Source organism: Protopterus annectens, chromosome 9.part0 (assembly GCF_019279795.1).
Source record: "Protopterus annectens isolate FY-2018-M chromosome 9.part0, PAN1.0, whole genome shotgun sequence".
Taxonomy (NCBI): Eukaryota; Metazoa; Chordata; order Ceratodontiformes; family Protopteridae; genus Protopterus; species Protopterus annectens.
In genome coordinates this window covers 702317332-702340863 of record NC_056743.1, presented here as the reverse complement: position 1 = coordinate 702340863, position 23532 = coordinate 702317332, and the positions used below count along the sequence as shown (strand labels likewise).

General features: G+C 37.5%; 1 protein-coding gene across 1 annotated transcript in view; it reads left to right on the top strand.

Moving 5' to 3' along the window:
• Window positions 1–365: 365 nt before the first annotated feature.
• The window catches only part of LOC122811469 (class II histocompatibility antigen, M beta 1 chain-like), a 164575-nt gene continuing 141408 nt past the window's right edge, over window positions 366–23532 (top strand). The window contains exon 1 of the mRNA XM_044083323.1: window positions 366–600. Within this exon, the coding sequence (XP_043939258.1) occupies window positions 525–600 (76 nt within the window). The 5' untranslated portion in view covers window positions 366–524. The remainder of the gene's footprint in view (window positions 601–23532) is intronic.

Genomic DNA, 23532 nt, shown 5'->3' with positions numbered 1-23532 from the left:
TGTAAGAGCAGTATTTAAAAATTGTCCCTGTTTTTGGGCCTTTGTCCCCCCCATTATTTATGGCTTTGTCCAGATTTCTTGCTCTAAGAGGTTGCGAGGTATGAACAGGTCTAATGCTATGGTGACTTACTCAAAAAGTACAGTAAAATGCCACAGACAGTATACTCTATCTAATTTCTTTATAAAGGCAATATTGAAAATCTGTCCCTGATTTTAGGGCTTTGTCCTTTCATTAGTTTTGGCTTTGTCTAGAATTTTTGCAATAAGAAGTTGAGAGGTATAACCTTCCATGTTCTGCCCAGCTGCTGATGATACTGTATTAGCCAGAGATTTGATTGGGTGGTCCACAGACTTCCTGAAAACAATGCAAATACACTTGGTAATGCTGTTCAATGGTGGGAAGTATAAGCTGTGGTTACAACAGCACATGACAAGTCACCGCGCAAGAAGAAAAGAGACTGTTAACTAAATAGTAATCCGATCCAGCAGAAGTGCCCATTTTATTGTCAGATCGTCTATTGCTGATGAGAATGATTCTGCCAGTATGGAATCAACAGTCGACTGCCAAAGCATTCTTTCTGCTGTGCTGTTTTGGGACAGGTGAGATGTAATCAGGGCTTTCTCCTTCATTCTGCACACTGATAGTCATGTGTCCAGGCACAGGGCTGATCTGGGCTGCAGCACTTTGTGTTCTATTTTGTTTTTCCTTTTCAATGGTCTGATAGGAGCTAGTGCAGATTAAATACGTAACATAACGTTCCAGGAATGTGAACAGCACAAAATAAAGATGTATAAGTAAGTAGAAGTTGTTAGTATACTCTTGCCTCCATATACTATGGGATAAAAAAAGTTTGAAGACGTTTACATTCTCATGTCTTTTCTTATTAGAAAATGAGATTTATAGCTGGAAACCAGGCTTAAAATGTTTTAAGTATGCATAAAGAGATAAGTACGAATGGGAAGTTGGACAGTTGCTAAAAAAGTGCAGATGGCTAATTCTCAAGCAGCTCTGAAGTTGCATGAGCTTATTTCAGTTCAGCAGCTCAGAAAGATTATTTTTACGATAGAGTACCTCTGTATTAACACTTGAGGAGACTGTGTGCACGCTATTAACCATTTTTTTTTGGAAATCATGTTCTAGAGTAAAATTCCAGCAGCACTTGGCACGGCTTAAGAATGCATGTGTAAAGTATGTTCAGTCCTATTGCAATATTTATTTAAAGTGTTTCCTAAAATCTCGGCTGAAAACAGTTGCATTGTTTTAAATGTTCATTCGAGTCTCTAGTTTCATAATGCATCAGAACCTAAGCTAACTGGAGAAAGCCTGGGGAGCGGCTTGTTACTTAGTATGACGCCTTAAATACTAGGCATATGTTTCTTCTGACCTTAAAACTTACACCATGAGCACCATCTCTGTCCAGCTATACAGTTTTAATTTTTTAATGTACGCAAACAAGATAAAATCAGCTTCTAAATTGCGAGATAGTATTCAAGGGAAATTCTGATTCCGAGTATTTCAGATTTTTTATTTATTGAATTACTTTAATGGATAGACGCCACTGAATCAATGACCTTTTAACAGAGGGCACGGAGACATCATGCAGATCTGTATGTGCAGTAACATAGAGAATTTACAGTTAAGCTGCTCTTTGCATGTAACCATATAAAAGCAACATTATGTGTAGTTTATAGCTAGATTAGGTTACATTTGCTTCATCTGCTTCAACTGAATAGCCAAGCTCAGAACAGTGGTGCTAGAGAACTCGGACTAGTTGGCAGCTGTTCACAAACACTAAATAAAGTCCACAGTATGCAGACTAAGAAGTAATTTCCCTACTGATGGGGAAAAAGAGTTTGCAAATATTGACACTGCAGCACTGAAGTCCTGATATTTGGCTATGTTGCATGTTCTAGAAGTTGACATCCTAAGGTTGTCGGACGTTCTGAGCTCTCATGAAGGCTCATATTATGTTATTATGTCTGTGGGGGTTATGCAGAAGCTCTGAGCTGTGCCTATGGGCCAGTGCTAAGTGTTGGCCTGTTGAGCAAAGACGGAGACTTGTATAAGTAGGCTTTCCTATTGGAACTGTTTGCTTGTATGTTAAGCCTATGATAAATTACTCTCTGCTCTGTCAACTTCAATTGACGCATGGAGTTTAAAAGCACTTCACAATTCACTAGCCATTGAAGTGAGTGAGGGGCATGAAGCAGTCTTTTATGTCATTTAGGTAACTGAGTTTCCTGTTTTTGTTAAAATGATACAGACATGGTCATCAAAGGTCAAATGATGATCCAGGTATACACTGAGGTACTTACAAGTTTATAGGATTTCATCCAGTGCCCTAGATTAAGTTTTCTATCTTTGCGCATGTGTTATTATGTTTCTCTTTTTTTGAATCCAGTTAATATGACTTTGGTTTTGGCAGTGTTGAGAAACAGCTGATTATTACAAAGCCGCATCTCTTGTTGTCTTTATACAGCTGTGTTTGAATGCAGAGTACCTTAATGAAGTATTGAGTCCCAGCACAATGTCATAATTAATTTATCATTTTATCTAAGCACTGTGACAGCTCCGGACATGGTGATCATAAAAAAGATAATCATCAGTGGTCTCAGAATTCAGTCTTGCTGTGCCCAAACATACAAACATAACTTTAGCTGATTGTGCTAACTACAGAACTACATTAGGTAACTCCCAACAGAGTTAGTCAGTGTCCTTATTGTCAACATTAAGGGATTTCAGTGTTAGGAGTATCCTGTCGTGGTTGGCTGTATTGGATGTTTTCAAGGTAGCCGTCACTACTCAGTCATACCTCTCAATTGTCCTGAATATTGCATAATGTCTACATGTTTGCCTTTGTTTTGGTTCCTAAGTTCTAAGTACAAAGACAGCATTTTAGGCTGTCGAACATCAAGAAATGCTGATTCCTGGAAATGTATGCCCATTTTCATTATAAACTGCATTATGTTATGGTTATGCATTTTAACCTGGGTATTAATCTGTAAAGTGAACATAATTTGCAGAACTGCATCATAAAACGTTTTGCATGCTAAGATTAATTTAGGTCTACTATAGCTATAACAGACACTAAATGATTTTAATGTCTGACATTGTGATCCATATCCCATGTTCTTCAACATTTTTCTTATAAATTTCCTCTGAACTCCCTCCAGCCTTTTCAGCTGTCCTCTTATATAGGTACAGAAGGAATTATTATATTCCAAGAGAGGTGTAATATAAATTTGGAATACTAGTGTTAATGCACTTTCATCCCTTGTTGATAGTTATTAACAGTTATACAATGACTCTCCATTAATATTCGCAAATGTGCATGCTGATTGGCCAGCCCAACCAGTGTGCCTGTTGTAAATCCCACAGTATACCAACGGAAAAAGGTCCGGTCACCCGGACTTCTTTCCGTTTGTATATTGTTTAAATTTTATTTTTATTTCTTAAAAAATAAAAATAAAAATAAAATCTTTAGACCCGACTCCAGACATACCAGAGAGGCACCTTGGGCAAAATACCAGGAGAATCCTGTACATTATTTAAAATTAAACACACATACCTGATATCCCTTGTATTTCTTCCATGCTCTCTCTCTCCTACCCCTAAACTGCCCTAAAGTTTTTTTTTTTATTAAAAAAAAAAAGAAAAGAAAACGGAACAACTGAGACTTCCTTTTCTCCATTGCATCCGTTTCAAAGCATTGATGTACTGGGTATGCATGGGAACGCAAGTCCCATACACATGCGCAGTACATCAACACAAGGAAGCAGTATACCACCAGCCACGGAAGAACAGTAATGCGCCGTTATACAAAGACATTATTTAAGAAAAGTAAGTATTTTTTTCTTAAATAATGTCATTGTATAATAGCAATAACTGACTCCATGGTTGTGGTATATTGAAATTTACCCACAGTTGGCTTTATTTAATCACTAGGGCTTCACCCTTGTGATTAAACCATGCCACCCATGAGCAAATCTTCAATATACCACACCACGTCATCGGTTATTGCTTAAATAGCCCATATTTTTAGTAGTTCTGGCTACTATGAACACAGAATGAGTTTTAAAAGAAACATTTGATGTGATTAGAATTCCTAAGTCTTTATATTCCTTGACTTCCTCCTGTTGAGAAGACATCAAGTACGCCAGTTGTTTAATAATTTTATTTGAAAAATCCTTAACTTTGCATTTGTCTATACTAAATGTTAATCCCATGTCCTTTGCCCAGTCAATAACTAAGTTTAGGCATTTATTTAGTTCATCTACATCAGAAGATTTTTGTCATATAAATCCAGATTTACAATCATCAGCGTACTTTGATACACATTATTTTTTGTTTTTAGGAAATTTTGATAACACCAGATTGAACAAGGCAGGGCCTAACACAGATCCCCAAGGAATGCCAGCCTTTACATCCTAATAATGAACAAACATTCTGAATGTTAGTGCCATTTTCTTCCCACTAACCCATTTCCAATCCACCTTGTAATGTAACTGTTTATTTTGTAATCATTTAAACACTTCTTAATAACCACATGTGGTAGGCTATCAAAAGCCTTGGATAAGTCAAAAAAAGTTCCACCAGTAGACAAATCCAGATCAAGAACTTCTGTTATATAGTCAAAAAAGGTGCAGAATATATATATATTAGTCTGTTCTTGTACAATTTGTGGTTTTCTGGCAAATCACAGAGGATTGCAGTTACCAGGGGTGCTTGGAATAAATGCTAAGGTGTATACCTTACAGACAGATTCTCACATGGAATAACTGGCTAAGTTTAAAATGGCTCACAAGAACAATTAGCCTAGTACTAATCTATGAACCTGTGAACCAAGTAATGACAGTCATGTAAGTTTCAGACTTAATATCCTTTAGAAAATGCATATTAATGCAACACCTGTTATTCTTTCTTATTTCTTTGTAAGAGCAATATTTAAACTCTGTCCCTGATTTTGGCCTTTGTCTTCCCATTATTTTTGGCTTTGACTAGAAATGTTGTACCAAGAGGTTGAGATGTATGCTTGGAGTCCACTCTGCAAACTATTTTATTAATTAGCTTGAGATGGCTCAGTCCATGTCCAAGCTTGAAGCTATGCTGTAAAACAGAAAACAGTCCCTGAGATTCATAGAAAAAGGACATTTGCTAGCTTGCCATTAAATCCATATCCTTGGTTAGACAAGAGAGGCTGGGGGCAGGATTAGTACCCTTGCCCAGATGGATTATGACTGAGTGCTGTGAGAGAGAGAGAGCTCTACAATATTGCAAACAATCTATAACAAGATATTTGAGAAAATACTATACAAGCAAATGATTGCACATATAAATGATTACGGACGTCACTTAGTAAACAACGGGGCTTTAGAACTGCTTTCAGTACTATTATATCTCTTCTGTCTGCAACAGAAACAATCTATAGTAATATCAACAATGGCCTCATTACAGTTGCCATATTTTTGATATGACTGTTGCATTTGAAACTGTGAATCGTAGTATACTCATAAGCAAACTGCAAACATTTTAATTTGGAACTCCCACCTTAAAGTGCTTACAAAACTGTCTAGAAAACAGAACTTTTCAAATCTTTTTCAAAATTCAGCTTTCCTCAGAAGGTGTACTCACCACGGGAGTCCCACAGGGCTCAGTTGTAGGGCCCTTAATTTTCTCCTTATTTATTAATGACCTAACAGATTAGCTCACCACAGTTAATGTAACATTATATGTGGATGACATACTTCTACTAGAGTCACACAATTCCGCCTCAATCCTATATTACCAGCTCCAGCAATCTTTCTTTTCTTTCTGTATCGGGGCTGAGAGAAACTATCTGCTCATTAACTACGCAAAGACCAATGTTATACTCTTCTCCACCCCTTACAAAGTGAAACAATTACCTCTATGCATAATAAAAAGATAACTACACAATACTATTTCCACTGTAACAGAATGCAAATTCATAGACCTTATTCTAAACCCTTCCATAACATTTAACATTCATACAGACAAAACCAAGAAGAAAGGCACATAAAAGAAGGGCAAACAAATCCTGCAAACTCCTTTATTTCAAATACAACTACACATTAACACTCCAACCACAATGCGTTTTCATCTTGTAAGCATAAGACTTCATACAGACAATATAGTTAATAAAGTTCTAGCACAACTGAAGTTCTGCTATAAACTATCTCATCCCTTCTTACCTGTAGCCCGTATCTCACTTGCCAGTAATGTTTTTCTCCTCAAACCTCAACATGGTCTACAATCACTGGTCTCTCATTCTGCGTATAATACCTATCGAGTACAAGTTGCTGATAACAAAATCTGCAGATTTACAATACTAGTCGATCACGCACCCACCACTGTGAACTTCTAAAGAAAGTAAACCAGCTAGCAATAAAGAATGCAGAAGGATCTTGATGACTACTGGACACATTGATATTCAAAGTCTTAAAGGAAGGTTACTGCCTCCCACTGAAGAGGAAACTTACTTTAAGACAACAAACATACCCTATGAGAGGCAATCAACAAAATGTTATCTCACTAAACAGACCGCCTTTGAAAACAACTACCGGAGAGCATGCATTCTCCAGATTGGTGACTGCTCTATGGAACTGTCTAACTCCTGAAATAAAAGGCAAGGACACCCTCCAAGGGTGCAAATCATCTCTAGCAGACCAACTGCAAAGTGAAAGAGCTTGTAAATGCTTCAGACACAATGGTCATTATCCTCCTCAATGATTGTATAAATATGTGTTTAAAAGGTAATGCTGTAATTATGTGACTGCTAATATAGCAACTTAAGGCCTGTACTTACTGAAATAATGCCCGTGGGCTATAACTGATACTCATAGCCTAATAGCAGTTCTTGACCATCAAGTTGCACTTGTCTGATTATAACTTACTATGCTACTTCATAAATCCTTGTTTAAAGAATAGAATAATCTATATTGTATTAAATGATTCTTTCTGTGATGCAAGGGAAACCTATTACTGGCTTTTGTAATTGTATAAGCTATCTAATGAAACGGAAATCAAAAGTGATACTAACAAATGAACTCCTGTATAAATTGAAAACTGTCATTAACAACTGTAAGTTTGTATTCTGCACTAATGGGCCCATGTCATGGCTGAAAAGGGTCTTTGGACCAGTTCACTCACCTGGTCAACAAACCAAATAAAAATCAAGGTGACCAATACAGCTAAAGACATGTACTTTAATCTAACGAATAAATAAACATGCAAATGAGGCCTAAAAGAAAAGATTAACACTTTCACACAATCAGTGCTTCTTCAGATCTACTCCTTCAAGAAATCAGCCTAATTTAAAGAAACCAACAACCAATAGGACAGTGAAATCAATTAACTTTGATAAGAAAGCCTGCAAGCTTTTACATTAGGCTTTAAAGGTACAACCCCATTTAAACCCGGGTCTATATCAGCCTGTAATTTGGCAATCCACTTCATTTCTGCCACTTCAGTACATTAAGAAAATTAAGTTAATGCTAAGTGATAACAGACACTTACTCCAGAATCACTAGATCGGATGTAGGCAGGATGACTAAATACATGCATGACTGCTTATATGATCTGTTCATAGGTTCATAGGTTCATACTAGGCTATCTGCCCTAGGGCATTTATAAGCCTAGCCAGAATATGTTTGACTTTCACCACCCATTTTAAATTAATTTTGCTATGCCCTTTTTCGAGGTTAGTATACTGTGCCTCTGTCTAACAGTGACACAGAAGTGATACCCGGGGTAAACCTACGATCTCCCATCCACTCATCAAGATTCCTCTTGAAGAGAGTCAATGAGGGACTCTGCCTAACCTGGACTGGGATTTTATTCCAGAGTTAAGGGAGCCTCTGGGTTATGAATCTGTCCCTCCAGCATGTCCTATTTATTTCAGTGCTGAGGTTCAAGTCTCTCGAGCGTAGCTCGATGGGATTTGGATTTTCTGAGGTGCAGCATGTCCATTAATTCCGGGTTGGACATGGCTTTATCGTCAGGCACAGATCGCCTCTGAACAGGCGGTATGCCACTGAGTAGAGCTGGAGTTTCTTTAACCGGGCAGCATATGGCATCTGTTTGAGCCCTTTGATCCTCTTGGTGAGGTACTTTTGGGGTCTTTCCAGTTGCTGCAGGTGTCTGGTAAGGTACATCCCAAAAGGGCATTGTACTCAATTATGGGCCTGATGAGGGATGAGTAAAGAGGCACGATGACCTCCCTGATCTAGATGTGAATCCCTTCATGATTAGGTGGGCTATATAAAATGTTTTTCTAACCACTTTGGCCACGTGGTTGTCAAATGAGAGATTGCTATCAACTTGGGTCCCCAGGTCCCTAATTACTTCTTCTGTACTTAATGGATTACCACCTATGTGGTAATTTGTGGGCACTTTGTTTTCCCAAAGGGGATGACTATACACTTTTGGCATTTAGCTTGAGGCCATGGCTCTGGCACCAGTTGTCTGTTTCTATGAGGCCCTTTTGGAGGATGCTTGTGTCGGCTGGAGAGTCGATTATGGCCCAGTATGCAGTCATCTGCGAACTTGGTCAGCCACAGTCATTCCGTGTTGGCCTGTACCTCCGAGAAATATATACCGAACAAGAGAAGTCCCAGGACTGAGCCTTGTGGGACACCACTTGTAACTGGTTTGGAGTCTGACATGGCTCCAGCAATTCTAACCATGTGGGTTCTGTCCTTGAGCCAGTTTGCAATCCATCTAGTGACATAGGGGTTTATATTTAAGCTGGTGAGCTTATCTATAATGCCCGAGTGGGGTATTGTATCGAAGGCTTTTGTGAGGTCCAGGTTGGCTGTGTGGACCACCTTCCCCTCGTCAATGGCCTTGGTGACTGTTTCAAAGAAATCAACCAGGTTTAAGAGGCAGGATCTGCCCTTAACAAAGCCGAACTGGGTAGGATCCAGTGTCTGTAGGTCCCCAATATCTTTATTTATGAGGTCCATGATGATCCTTTCCATAGTTTGCAGACCAAGCTAGTCAGGCTTATGGTGAGTTAGTTTCCAGGATCCGTTGAGGCACCACCTTTATGGAGTGGGACCACTGTTGCTGTACGCCACTCTTTGGGCACATATCCTGTAGTAAGGCTGAGATTGAACAGTAGTTTTATGTTTGGGTTTAGCTCTTCTTGGAGTTCATGTAGGACGCAGCCTGGGACACCGTCCGGTCCCATTGATGCTGTGTCTTTTGCTTTGGAGAGGGCGGCTCTTACCTGAGCATCTGAGATGTCAGGGGGGCAACACTCTGCTGGGATAGATATTTGCCCTTTTGGTGGGGAGGGGGGGGGAGTTTGCGCTGAACCTGTCAGCTAGGATGTTGGCAATGTCTGTGGGTTCAGTGTATTTTTTGTCATTTTTGACTAATTCTGAGCATATCTGGGAATTACCACCCAGGTTCCTAACATAACTAAAGAAAGCCTTGTGATTATCCTTAGTGTCCTGTGCAATTTTTCTCTCGAAACTGGCCTTAGACAATTTTATGAGTGCCCGTAGTTTTTTGCTAATACTGATCAGTGATGCCTTCCCTTTTGGGATTTTGCTCTATCATTTAGTAGCTTCCTCCTTCTATTGTATAGTTTGTTTATGGCTGGGGTCCACCAGACAGGACGTCTGCCTTTTTAGGATTGGGTCTTGGTTTTATTTGGGATCGCATGATCCATGCATTCCTGAAGGTGTTCATAGAATGCGTTTATAAAGGATTCTGCGGTCTGGGCAGATTTTCCACAGGCCCGGGGGCTTTGAAGGATTCCACCTCGGTTTTGAGGAGTGTGAAATTTGCTTTAGAGAAGTTTTTCACTGTGGGTTTCTAGGCAGGGGGTGGGGTCGGGATGTGAATATCCAGTGAGATTAGTTTATGGTCTGATCTTACCAGTGAGGGATACACTTCTGGTCTGGAGCATAGAGTCCCCATGTTGGTGATGATCAGGTCCAGTATGTTTTCCCCTCTTGTGGGAGTGGTAACAAGTTGTTCCATAGCATTTGAGTTTATAAATTCTAAGAACCTTTGGGCTAGGGTGTTGGAGCTAGAGTAATGCTCCCAGTCTATGTTTGGGTAGTTGAAGTCGCCCAATATAATGGTGTTTGGAGAGACCTTCATATTTTCCAGTGTTCTCAGGACGGCCGAGTGGGGTTCCTGGGTTTGGGAGGGTGGTCTGTAGCAGGCTATAAACTGGAAGGCAGTTTTACCCACTGTTAGTTGCACATGGATAGTTTCTGATGCTTCGTGGTTTGCCACCAACATGGAGGTGTGGGTATCTTTGATGAATATCGATACTCCCCCTCCTTTTGTGGTTCGGTCCAAGTTTTGGGGCCGAAAAGCATGGTATGAGGTATAACCTGGTAGTGCTGGGGTGCTCTCGGGAGCCCTGAACCAGGTTTCTGTTACTGCACAGATATCGATGTTCTCCATGCTAAGGAGAGTTTCGAGTGCATGCATCTTGAGGTTTAGACTTCTGGCGTTGAGTAGCATTACTCTTAGTTTCTTATCCCTTGTGATACCTATGGAGGTGGGTTTGTCTTTTGAGCCTTGCCTAAAAAGGCACTATGGGGGTAGCAAGAGCCTTTGCCAATATCCAAAAGCCCAGGGGTGACAGATGCAAGCCGTCCTTAGCGAAGCATCGTGGCTTGTCGAGCATATCATCCCAAGCTGACAGGCATTGGATCCCCTTTGAATGACACCAGTACTTAAGCCAATTGTTGAAATTGATCATCTTGTCTTCATATTGTGGCATCAATTTTGGTGAGGGTAAGATGCTACTCAAGGTCAGGGTCATACCGGCCTGGGCTACATGCTCAGAGAGCTCCTTTATGTCTCTTTTCATGTAGTACAGGGAGGTACGTCTCAGGTCATTCACACCAGCATGGACAATGACTGAGTCATATTTGTACTTGCCTTGGAGTGACTTGAGTGCTTGTGTTATGTGGCGGATCCTAGCGCCCGACAGGCTGCTCACCGTGACCCTTTCCTTGTTCAGCCTGGTGAGCGGGACGTCAGTGTGCCTGATGATAGAGTCACCTATTACAAGTGTATCAGGTGTGTTGTTTAGTCTTAAGGGCTGTGACTGTTCGGCACACTGGCTTTGTGAGATATGTGTTGCACGTGTTTTGTTTTGGGGTAGCGGTTGCTTGGGTGTCTGCTTTGGAGGTCTCTGCTGCTTAGGTAGATCTTTATTTAGAGCCTCAGTATGTTTTGTGTGATTATGTGTTTGGTTTGCTGTCGTGGTAGGTCTATGTGAGACTGGAATTGTAGTGAGTGTGGTTTCCTTCTCCTCCTGACTGGTTATGCCAGTACTGAGTTGAGAGAGCTTAGCCTCCAGTTTGGCTATATGGTTGCATCTCTCACATGTGTTGGAATTTGTTGGGAGGAGGAGAGGGTTGTCTTTGTACATGAGGCAGTTGTAACATTGCCTCAAGATTCCCAGATTCACCAGCTGGACCGAGAGGAGATTGACAACTGACCTTTGGACATGCTAGAATAATATTGGGAATTCCTTAATAATTGAAAACAAGGGCTAGTGGGGAGTGAGGGTGTAGTGCTTTTAATTTTTAGTGCTGACTTATATAATTGCTTTAGTGAGCAAGTGCCATGTAACTTAAGTGCAATGTGTTACAGGTAACTTAAATGCAAAAACGACAAACAGTAACTTTCTTTCAAGTGAAACAAGGAAATAAGTACAGTAAGCAATGCAGATATCACTAGTGATCCACAGAAGCTGAGAAGCCGTATTAGGTGGAATTAGCGTTCCAGGAAATAACAAGCAAACAAACAACAAGCATATAAACAAAGCTAGATTCAGCAGGCCTGGATCTAGTCTATGCTACAGCAAACAAGGTGTACCAATTTCAGTAAGATACAGTTCAAATATTCAGGCACTATAAACCTTTAACCAGAAATTCCCAGCTCAGAAGGGCAGAGTCCAGCCTCTTCTCCCACAAGAGTGCAGACCACGAACCTTCTTAATGTAAAATAACTGGCCTGAAGCCCAAGTGCTTAAACCAGAACTAATACACTTTAAGAATAACAGACACTGGGCTCTCAATCAGCAGTTCCCAACTTAGAAGGATGAAAGCTTCCTGTCCTGCCACCACAGTGCATGCCACAAACCTTCCTAATGCAAAACAACTGGTCTGAAGCCCAAGTGCTTAATCCAAAAGACTTAGAATGATAGCTACACTTTAATCAAGTTACTACCAAGCAGTAATAAATACAATTGAATACTTTAGAGAATGCCTGGATTAGTGCTCAAGTTACACAAACAAAGCTAGATCCAGCAGGCCCGAATCCAGTCTATGCCACAGCAAACAAGGTGCACCAACTTCAGTAAGAAGCAGTTCAGATATGCATGCACTATAAGCCTTTAACCAGAAATTCCCAGCTCAGAAGGGCAGAGTCCAGCCTCTCCTCCCACAGAGTGCAGACCACGAACCCTCTTAATGTAAAATAACTGGCCTGAAAGCCCAAGTGCTTAAACCAGAATTAATACACTTTTAGAATAACAGACACTGAGCCCTCAATCAGCAGTTCCCAACCTAGAAGGATGTAAGCTATCTGTTCTGCCACTACAGTGCAGACCACAAACCCTCTCAGTGCAAAACAACTGGTCCGAAGCCCAAGTGTTTAAACCAAACGGGTTAGAATGAGTTACACCAAGCAGTAATAAATACAATTGAGTACTTTTAAGATGATGCAAAAGAAAAATAAAGTAGGTAGAAACACAAGTACAGTAAAAGCAGATGAAATTTTTTTTTTTTTCTGAACGAGTGCTGAGATCAAAGAAACAGATTTGAGTGCTGAAACTAGAAAACTGGCTAGTTATAAGGAAAAAACTAAGCTAGAAGGCTTCCTCCAACACAGAAGGGCTTGGGGCTCAGAAGCCTACAAATAGTCTATACCACTTAACAGGAAAGGCAGGAAACAAGCTTAATTTTTTTTCTGTTTCCCAGATGCTCTCTTTGTACACAGTAGGAGTGCCTGAAATCAGAATATGATCTCACTGCACTCAGTTGAGTGAGCAAATGAGATGGGCCCAGAAGGAGTATCCAAACACAAATTTACAAGAGGGGCGGGCAGTTTCAAGGCCACTAAGATTAACACCAAAACAAAAACAGGGAGGGTGGGTGGGACTAACTGAAGAGCGTGGGACTAACTGAAGAGCAGAGTCAAAACTTCCAGTTCAGTTAATATTCCTGCAACACAGTTAAAATCAATTTAAATACTGTATTTGTTTGAAAAAAAGTGCAGATAAAGGTACTTAAATTCTCTTATACGTCCAGTTGAATACAGCAAGTTCTTAGCCGGCCAAAGCTGAGGTTTTTAAGCAGAAAATATTTATGGGCAAGGAGGTTTTTGAGTATTTGCCTGTAATGGGTCCATTGATTCCAGTAATCCATGGTCTCCTAAAGTCCAAAAACAGTTAATTGACCCTCCGCTGCAACCCACTGTAGTATTGGGTTGTGGTTGGCTGACTAAGCCATTGTCGGTCTTTGTAAAAACGAAGTTGAAACCTGTTGTTGAGAATGCTCCTTCAGTTCCTAAGGACACACAACATTTTTTATGGACACTTGGTCAATGTTTTGATACTTTGGGAAGGACCAATGATTTGTGTCTTGTTACCTTAGATGCGTGTACTTTGTTCACTATTATTCCAAATGATGTAGGCATTTAGTCTGTCAGAACCTTTCTAAGGATGAATAGTGACTATGACAATGGACATATTGAACTTATCTGCACTTTACTGGATCTTGCACGTTATGTGCCAATAGCTAAGCCAATTTAGATGGCAGTTGGGAGGCGGAATATGTGATGGATATTTCCAGTAATAGATTTTTTTAAGCATGTTTTATATTACAAGCGCTTTGTTTACTATGTTTTTGTGTTGTAGGATGGCCCTATTGATTTGCTTTATGATTTTGTGAGGTATCCTGAAAGCACCTCTTATTTCAAATTTACTATGAATTATTCCAAGCAGTGTATAGACTTCCTTGATGTTCATTTGTCCCTTAGAGAGGACAGAAAGGTGGATACTTCTTTATTTAGGAAGAAGTGCAGGAAAACACCTTGTTGCATAGAATGAGTATGCATCCGCCCCATGTATAGAATAACGTCCTTAAGGGACAATTTATTAGGATTTCTAGACTGCATAATAGAGATGTGGAATTTTTGGAAGGTGCTGAGAGCTTGGGTAAAGAATTTTTGGATAGAGGCTATCACCCCAAGGAGGTTGAGAAAGCCCACTCCAAAGTTAGTAGACTAAGGGCAACGAAAGGTCAACATTATTTCAATAAAGCACTTCAGTCTTTGAACAGACCTTCTGTGCCACATAATAATGTTTATAATGGCATTCTACCACTAGATTAATGTTGACATATAGTAGTGATTTTGGGAAGGTCTGTGATATTGGTAGGAGAAATTGGCCTATCTTGCTGTCAGATGATAATATTAGGAACATTGTCAGTGATAGACCCTATTTTGGGTTTAAGAACTATCCAGCTTTGAAATTACAGATTTGCTATGGACCTTGGATAAAGAAGAAGTGTTTATCCGATAGGGTTTGTCTTTTCCTTGTAGAGCCTGTAAAGTTTACAGTAGGATCTTCACATCTAATTCATTTGTGCATCCTTTAACACACACCATATATATAGTTTAAAAACTTACACAGATTGTATAACTAAGAATTTGGTTTATTTGGGTGGCTGCAAGGCATGCAATGGGTATTACATAGGAAAAACAATAGGTTTTTGAAAGAACGCATTTTGCAGCATATGAGTGACATTAGGAATGGGAAGATTTATAATGCCTTATATAAACATATTATTAATAATCCAGGGCATTCCTTTGCCCTCATGGTACTGGAAGTAGTAGAAGAACATTTAAGAGGTGGAGACATTGTGAATCGTACTGAGGTAGCAGAAATGAAGTGGATTGCCAAATTACAGGCTGATAATGACCCTGGTTTAAATGGGGATGTACCTTTAAAGCCTGCTTTAAAAGTTTGCAGGATTTCTTATCAAAGTTAATTGATTTCACTGTCCTGTTGGCTGTTGGTCTCTTTAAATTAGTCTGATTTTCTTGAAGAAGTAATTCTGAAGAAGCGCTTATTCTAAGAAAGTGCTAATCTTTTCTTTTAGGCCTCCATTACATGTTTATTTATTCGATGGATTAAAGTACATATTTTTAGTCATGGTGGTCACCTTGATTTTTATTTCATTGATTTTACTTGTGCAAGATCGACCTTTGGCTGCTTGTGGTATTTTTCTGGTCAACAAACAGAAATAGGTAAATAAATAAAATCTGTCATTCAGTCAAACATGGAATAGTTTTCTTTCCAGCGATGAGATCATTTTTGTGCAAATCCCTAGCCCCCCTCAGGGGAAGGGTGACATGTTACTTGTATCATCATGGGGAATCACAATGCCCTCCCCCTAAAAGTCTATGCTCTTGTACATTCACTAATGAGAGCTACCACTAGGGTGTGCCTTGTTAAACCATGAGCCCCTCACTACAACACTGTCCCTTCTCTAAGGGATTTTGCCTATGTCTACTTTGCTCTCCTTCACCCTCCACAGGATGGGCATGGCCCTCCTCCCCCACCTGTGCCATCAGTCAAGCAAACTGCTAATCAAACTTAGGTCTCCTGGGCTCTTACCAGGGCTTTATCACTGCATACCAACAGGACTGGGGCCTGTTTCAGAAACTGACTAGCATTCTGCTTACATGATGGAAATTCTTCCTCCCAAAAAGAGCTACAGAAAATAATATCACAGTAAGAAATTATCATAAGGCAAGATGGCCTACAAGAAAGCTGCAATCAAGGAGTAGAATGTTGATCCTTGTGTGTTGATTAAGTCAAAGAATACAGTAACCAGAGAGGTTGTTTTCCATACTCTGATCCTATCTTACTTTCCATCCTTTGTTAGACCTGTGTAGAGGCAGAAGTAGCAGCAGATTCCAGCAAATGCTCCAGGCCTTGTTCCATATAGCAAGAATTGTTCCATATAACAAGAACCCTGCATTCAGGGTCCTCATCATCCCAAGTGACTGACACTGACATCTGAACAGAGATTGTGACTCCATCTGGTAAAAAAGACATCGCTGTTTTGGCTGTATTTTCTACAGTAACTGTTCTGGATGTATATCAGAGAATCATGGTTGTACCTTCAGAAGAGCTTTTGTGGCCAAACTGGTGGCCCTGTAAAGCTCCCTTTCCCCAGGAATTTGGACGTTTGAGCACTGTATATCCTCCATAATGCAGGCCTTGCAGCCTGTATGTCATCATAGTCTGGAATCCAAGTCTCCTTGCAAGGCCTAGGCTAGCATTATTTAAAAAAGCTAGTTGAGATTTGCTCATTGTGGCCATGCTCGCAGTATATTGTCTTCTGCTCAGATATCCATCTTAGATACACAGCCTTTTCAAAGGAAATTAGGGTGCCTTCATCAGGGGGAACCAGAATCTTCTTTGGAAGAGCACAACGTAATGTACACCTCATGTTCTTTTAGATATGATTGACATAGACATAATACTGTTTCCTCTAGTTCACATAGGTTCATAGATATGTACTAGGCTAATTGTCCTGGAGCCTTTACAAGCCTAGCTCATAGGATTAACCTGGCATCGTGCCACCTGACCTTAGTTCCCAATGCCTCTGTCGAGTAGAGCCACTGGAGTGATCCCTGGAGTGTATTTTCTATTTCCCATCCACTCATCAAGATTTTCTCTTGAAGAGGGCCAGTGAGGTGCTTTGCCTGACATGTATGGGAAGTCTATTCCATAGCATGGGCAGTCTCTGGGTTATGAACCTGTCCCTCCAACATGTTCTGTTGATTGTGGTAATGAGGTTGAGGTCTCTGGAGCGTGTGGTGTGGAGGGACTGGGATTTCTTTAGATGTAGCATTTCTAACAGAGTTGGGTCAGACATGGCTTTGTAAGTCAAGCAGAGATTGCCTCTAAGTAGACGATATGAGACAGAGAATAGTTGGAGTTTTTTTGAGTCTGACCATATAGGACAAATGTTTAAGGCCTAGGATCCTCTTTGTGAGGTACTTTTGCGGCCTTTCCAGTTCTTGCAGGTGTTTAGTGAAGTACATGCCAAATGGGGCATTGTACTCAATGATTGGCCTAATGAGGGAAGAGTAGAGGGTAACAATGACCACTTTCTTCCTGGATGCAAAACCCTTAGTAATGAAATGTGCCACATAGAAGGACTTTCTGACCACAGTGGCAATGTGGTGGTCAAAAGACATCCTGATGATGTCTCATTTGCAGAGACCTTCAATCTCTTAAGGGAACATGTCTGGTGAGAATACAACCAGATTCTCAAGACCAACAAGAGGTAACTGGACCCACAGGGTTTGGATAAGATGAAGCTCAGTATTATACCTGTAGTCTTTGAGACCTTTGAAGATGCCTTTATAGCAGATCTCAGATGTCAGGCTCTTAAATCCCTGCTGTCTCCCCCACCCAAAGCTTGACAGATTTCATAGGATCCAACAGACATTCCCTTGATGATGCCAGGTGCATTAAGATGGTTCCAGACCTCAATTCTCTCTCAAAAGTTAAGAATTCAGATTTTCATTTTTGGGGGGGGCTATAAAGTGGACACTGGCTAGCCAGATGAGCAAAGATCACTATATTGATGGACTGAGTAAAATGTGAAAGCAGTAGGTGGCTTGAAATGTTTGTTTATATGTGTGTATATATATATATATATATATATATATATATATATATATATATATATATATATATATATATATATATATATATATATATATATATCCCATTTTATTCACCGAATGTACATTTAACCAAACCTGAAATTGCCGAGTCCACTTACATGAAAACCCACTACTCCAAAACATTAGAATGCTGAACTACAAATTGCCGACATGACAGCTATATCAAACTGTGACACACAGCAACAAATATTCCCTAATTTATGCAGGGGACAAGCCCCCCTGCACCCACCATGGGGGGGGGGGGGCTGCACCCCCACACTCCCTGCAAATTATATATATTAACTCTGAGATTGCACTACAGTGAAAACAAGGGTAGACTTTTCAATCTATACTGCAGTGTGATCTCTATTTAAAAGCTACGAGTGCTGTACAATTTGCTTTCCACAAGTTGAATATCTGTACACCTACCGGTATATCCGCCATGCAACAGTGTACTAGAAGGTAGATAAACTCCATATAATTGTACATCTCGCACTGCCAGCATCATGGCAAACATTTCGTGGAAATGAAATTCGGCATTCTGACGTTTCGGAGTAGTAGATTTCCGTGTAAGTGGTCTTGGCAATTTCAGGTTCGGTTAAATGCACATTCAGTGAATGAAATGGGACCTACACACACACACACACACACACACATATATATATATATATATATATATATATATATGTATATATATATATATATATATATATATATATAGAAAGAGTTGGGTGTGCAATAATGTGGGTATAATACTATGTTAATTGGGGCTATTATGTTTTCTGGGAGGTGTATTAAGGTAGTGTGAATGTTTCTTTAAGGGGATGTGAACTTTATAAAATATATGGTTGATACTTTTGTAGGGAGCTTGACAATGGCACTAACATTTTTGTTTTTAAATATAATTGAATAAATTTCATAATATTTATACATATCATCTAAACTAACTATTTACACTATTTACATTAGCCTGACACTATAACAAATCTAATATATACAGTTACTGTATAAGTATGTCCAATCCGTTATCAGAGTGTCTAATCAGTTATTGTATGGTGTCCATCAGAGATAAAACTTTTCCCCAAGGGTTGTTGATAAATGGCTTTTGATATATTCTCAGTTCTTTAATTTTAGTTTCCAGTAATTCTGTGGTCTTCAGTAGGCTGTAGAAGTCTTCCAAGGTTGGTATTGTATTTGTATTCCATCTTCTTGTAATACACTTCTTTGAGATTGCAAGTATAGTCCATACAAGATACATGTTTGACCTGTTCAAATGAGAACTTTGTTTACATTAAATAATACAAGAGTTTTAGTTAAATGAAATGATTCCTTAAATAAGGCTTGTAAAAAGTTATTAATACCATCCCAAAATGGCTTAATTTTAACACAATCAAAGAAAATGTGGTGCCAATCTGCATTGAGTACTTGCTTACATCTCCAACATTTTCTTTTAATAGAAGAATTAATTTTGCTGATTCTGTCTGGGGTTAAGAATGCTCTGTGCAAGCATTTCCAGTTAAAAACTTTCCAGTATTGTGTAAAGGATGTATATTTTATCGATAATATATTTGTTTTAATATCTTCAGTTAACTGTATTGTGTCCTTTTGTTACATGTTTAGAATTTGAGGTTTTGGGTGTTGTTTTATAGTTTATCAATATTTTGTAAAACTTTTAAATACTGATTCCCATGTCAAAGTCATTGATTTCATATATGTATTTTGTAAATTTAGGTATTTCTTTAAATGAAGAATTGTTAATTATTCTACTTAAATCTTGTGAGTATGATAGAATACTCTGTAAAGTTAGCCAGTCCTGTTGTGAAATTCTGTATGTTAGTATTACTTGCATATCTAAAACTTTTACTTCTTTGATACATTGGAGCCAACAAACAAATCCTTTCTGTTCCCAGGAATTAATAATTTATCTAAATATTTTATGTGGAAAGTTCTTTGTGACTATAAATTGTATTAAAAGATCAAACCAGATTTTTAAGTCTGTATTTGCATTAACAATTTTCCTAAATGAGTCAATGTAATAATTAATCATACAGGTTTTAGTGTGTTTAGTTATGTGATATTGCAGACTAATATATAATATGTGCCATGGAAAATTGTTTATATCTGTTATTTGAATTTTTTTTTGTAAATCAAATTCATTCATTAATATTACAGTTAGTAATTATTTCCAATTTGCAGAGTAAGTTGGACTTATCCAGTCTGAGATTGTTGTAGATATTGATGCTTTTATGTATGTTTCTATGTCAGGAAAGTTTAATCCTCTCTGTTTCCATGGTCTGATATGATGTATTAAAGCTATTCTGTTTCTTTTGGGAAACCATAAACATTTTATTATGCATGCATTTATTTCTTTAAGTATATTCTTTTCTGGTAACAGTTATATTGCCAAGGCTGTATATAGGATCTTGGGCAGTAAAACCATTTTTGTTAACTGTAGTCTAGCTTCAAATGTTAATATTATTTTGTTCCTTTTTTCCATAGAGACTTTAATTGTATTGATGATATTATTGTAGTTTTTTGAGACTAATTCATTAATATCCTTGCATAACTCAATTCCTAGATATTTTAAGGTACATTCTTGTTTCCCTATGATGTGATTCCCCTTAGTTTGCAGTTCTTTCTTTTTATTTAGAAATAAAAATTTTGATTTTGATTTATTGAACTGGAGTCCTGAAGTCATGTAGAATTTGTCAGTTAATATATCGAATTCTTCTAATGTCTCTTTTGCATTAGATAATATTAGTAATATGTCATCAGCAAATAGCATTATTTTAGAATTGTATTGTTCATAAACATCTATTCCTTTGATTTTTATAGTGTTACAAATTAAATCTGCCAATATTTCAGTAGCCAGAGTAAATAGAATTGGTGACATGAGACATCCTTGTTTATTGCGTTTTGTTATATGTATAGATTCAGAGGTAAAAGGACCTAACTTGACATACGCTAAATTATTTGCATATATATTCTTTAGGAGATGAACAAAAGATGCTGGAAATTCAAATAGTTTTAGGATTTTGAATAAATAGTCCCAATTTAGGGAATCAAAGGCTTTCTCTATATCAATACCAATTATGAGTGTTTCTTTATTTTCTTTAACATAATCTATAAGAGAAATTATCCTTTTAATATTGTCATGTGTGTGTTTATGATATATAAATCCAGTCTGATCATTATTTATTGTTTTGGATAGTGGTATTTTCATTCTGTTAGTTAATATTGTCATAAATATCTTATAATCATTATTTAATAATGATATAAGTCTATATGAGGTACAGAGGTTTGGGGATTTGTTTTCCTTTAGGATTGGTGTGATTAGGATTGGTGTGATTAAGGAATATCTCCAAGAGGATGGAATTAAAGCTTCTGACTGAATTTCTAATAGAGTTTTGTGGAAGAGGGATAGTATCTTTGAAGGAAAAAGTTTCTATATTTCCATAATTATGCCATCTATACATGGAGCTTTATTATTTGTACCCTCTTTTATTGTAGCTGTAATCTCTTTGTAGGATATGGGTGCTTGCAGATCTAGTTTTAATTTTTCTGGTATTTTTTTATATTGGAATATTTTTCATCTAGATTTAATTGATCGGTGTGTATATTTTCTTTTTGGAAATGTTCCATATTTGTGATTTCTATAGGCATCAAGAATATCACCTATATCTGAGAATTTTTCCCTTTCTTTTCATGAAAGATACTTTTAATGTTATTGGCTTTTGATTGTATTTTGATTCTTGTAGATAAATTATGAAGATATTTGGGAGAAGTGGCCAAAGTATCAATTTTTAGTTTTTCTAAAGCTAAACTAGTTTTATGTGTTAGAATTTCGTTGTATTTATTGTTCAGTACTTTTACTTTCTTTTTCATCTCCAAATTATCTTGATTTTTTTCAGCTTTTACTGACAAAAGTTTGGATTGTAGCTCTAATAATTCAGAATCCCATTCTCTGATTTTTTTTATACCAGGTTAGGGCTTTGCCATATATATATATATATATATATATATATATATATATATATATATATATATAAACTTTTAATGAGTCCCATATCATTATTTTATTTATCTCTGTGGTGTAGTTAATATCTACGAAGAACTCTAACTCAGATAATAGCCAGGGTTTGAACTCTTTAATTTTAGTTATATATGCTGGAATTCTGGAGTTAAAGATTAATGGTTTGTACCCATTTTCAAGTTTTAGTATCAGTGAATTGTGGTCTGAAAAGGGGCAGGGAGTGATTGAGAAATGAATGATTTTAGAGTGTAAGTCATGGGCAATAAATATTATCTATTCTAGTTTGGGTACCAAATCTGTGATCTTGATGGGAAAACAACAAAGATTTATCCTCTTTAAATTTGAAAGTATCTTCAAGATGAAATTATTCTATCCACTTGTTTAAAGCTTTTGATACAGCAGATGTACACAGCGGTCTTTTATTTATAGTTTCAGAAGCATCAAATATACAATTAAAATTTCATCCTAATATTAAATTGGCTTTATAGTTATTGGAAATGAAATCCAAGTATTTTTAATAGTTCCAGATCCAATGCCTGGGATCCAGTATAGATAGCTAGGGTCTATAATCTATTATTATATTTAACTATTACAAATGCCACAAGGCCTTCTTTATCTTCATACTTACAAATGATTTCTGGGTTAATCACATTTGTTTTCCATAAAATTGTTACTCCTTTTGTCTTTGTCTTATAAGTGGATTGCGCCAGTATTATATATTGCTTAGGATTCCATTTGTAGTTGTCATTTGTTTTGAAATTAGTTTCTTGAAGGAAGACAAATTGTGCTTTGTTTAATTTTAAATATTTTTGTAGAATTGATCTCTTGCTAGGATTGTTTAAGCCATTGGTTTTTAAAGATAATACAGTTAAATCCATCTTAGGTTATTTGGACTATGCATTTTTTGTTTTAATGTGACTATTAAACATTGTCCTCTAACTATAAAGTATATGTTTGAGCTTTTAAAGGAAATTATCAGTTTTATACTTTGAAGGTTTACCAATAAAGTAATGTTTTGGTCAGACATACTAAAAATGTTTTTGTAACAAATTTAATTTAATAAATGTTAACAAAACTAAGATCTGCACTAGCCATGGAATGAAAATCATTCCTAATCTGATGGATAAACATAAGTCCATCAGATTCACTCATACCTTGACAAATCAGAACATCTGAGCTCCATCAGTTGAATTATCATATGGAGAATATTTATAATAGGAATAAGCAACATTTATATTATTTTGAACAGATATAGTACTATTGTAGATATAATATAATGTTTACTTGTTATATAAGCAATTAATATTTACATGAAAGATAGATAACAAGCAATTCAATCATAGTAAAGTAGGGTGTATCATATATAAAACCTCAGTAAAAGATTATAGTACACAGTTATTTAACATATTCACCCTTATTGATGAAGTCTTTCAAAACTTATTACTTAATCTAAATAGATGGTAATAATATTTATACCTAATGTTTATAATACAATGTATTTTACTAGATATATCAGAAGTTACATTTCATTGTTTGCCAGCATTTAAGTAATCACTTTATATAATCAGCAAAGGATAAACTGAGTGATTATTGTCAATTTAATACTATTTGTTCAGAATGTGATTGTTACATGCTATGACATTCCTAGTTCAAGCTTGTATTATTTACCTTGAACAACTTTGTCAGTTTGATGTCATATATAAAACATTAGTTACCTTGGTAACAGCTTAAGTATCATGTATGGTCAAGA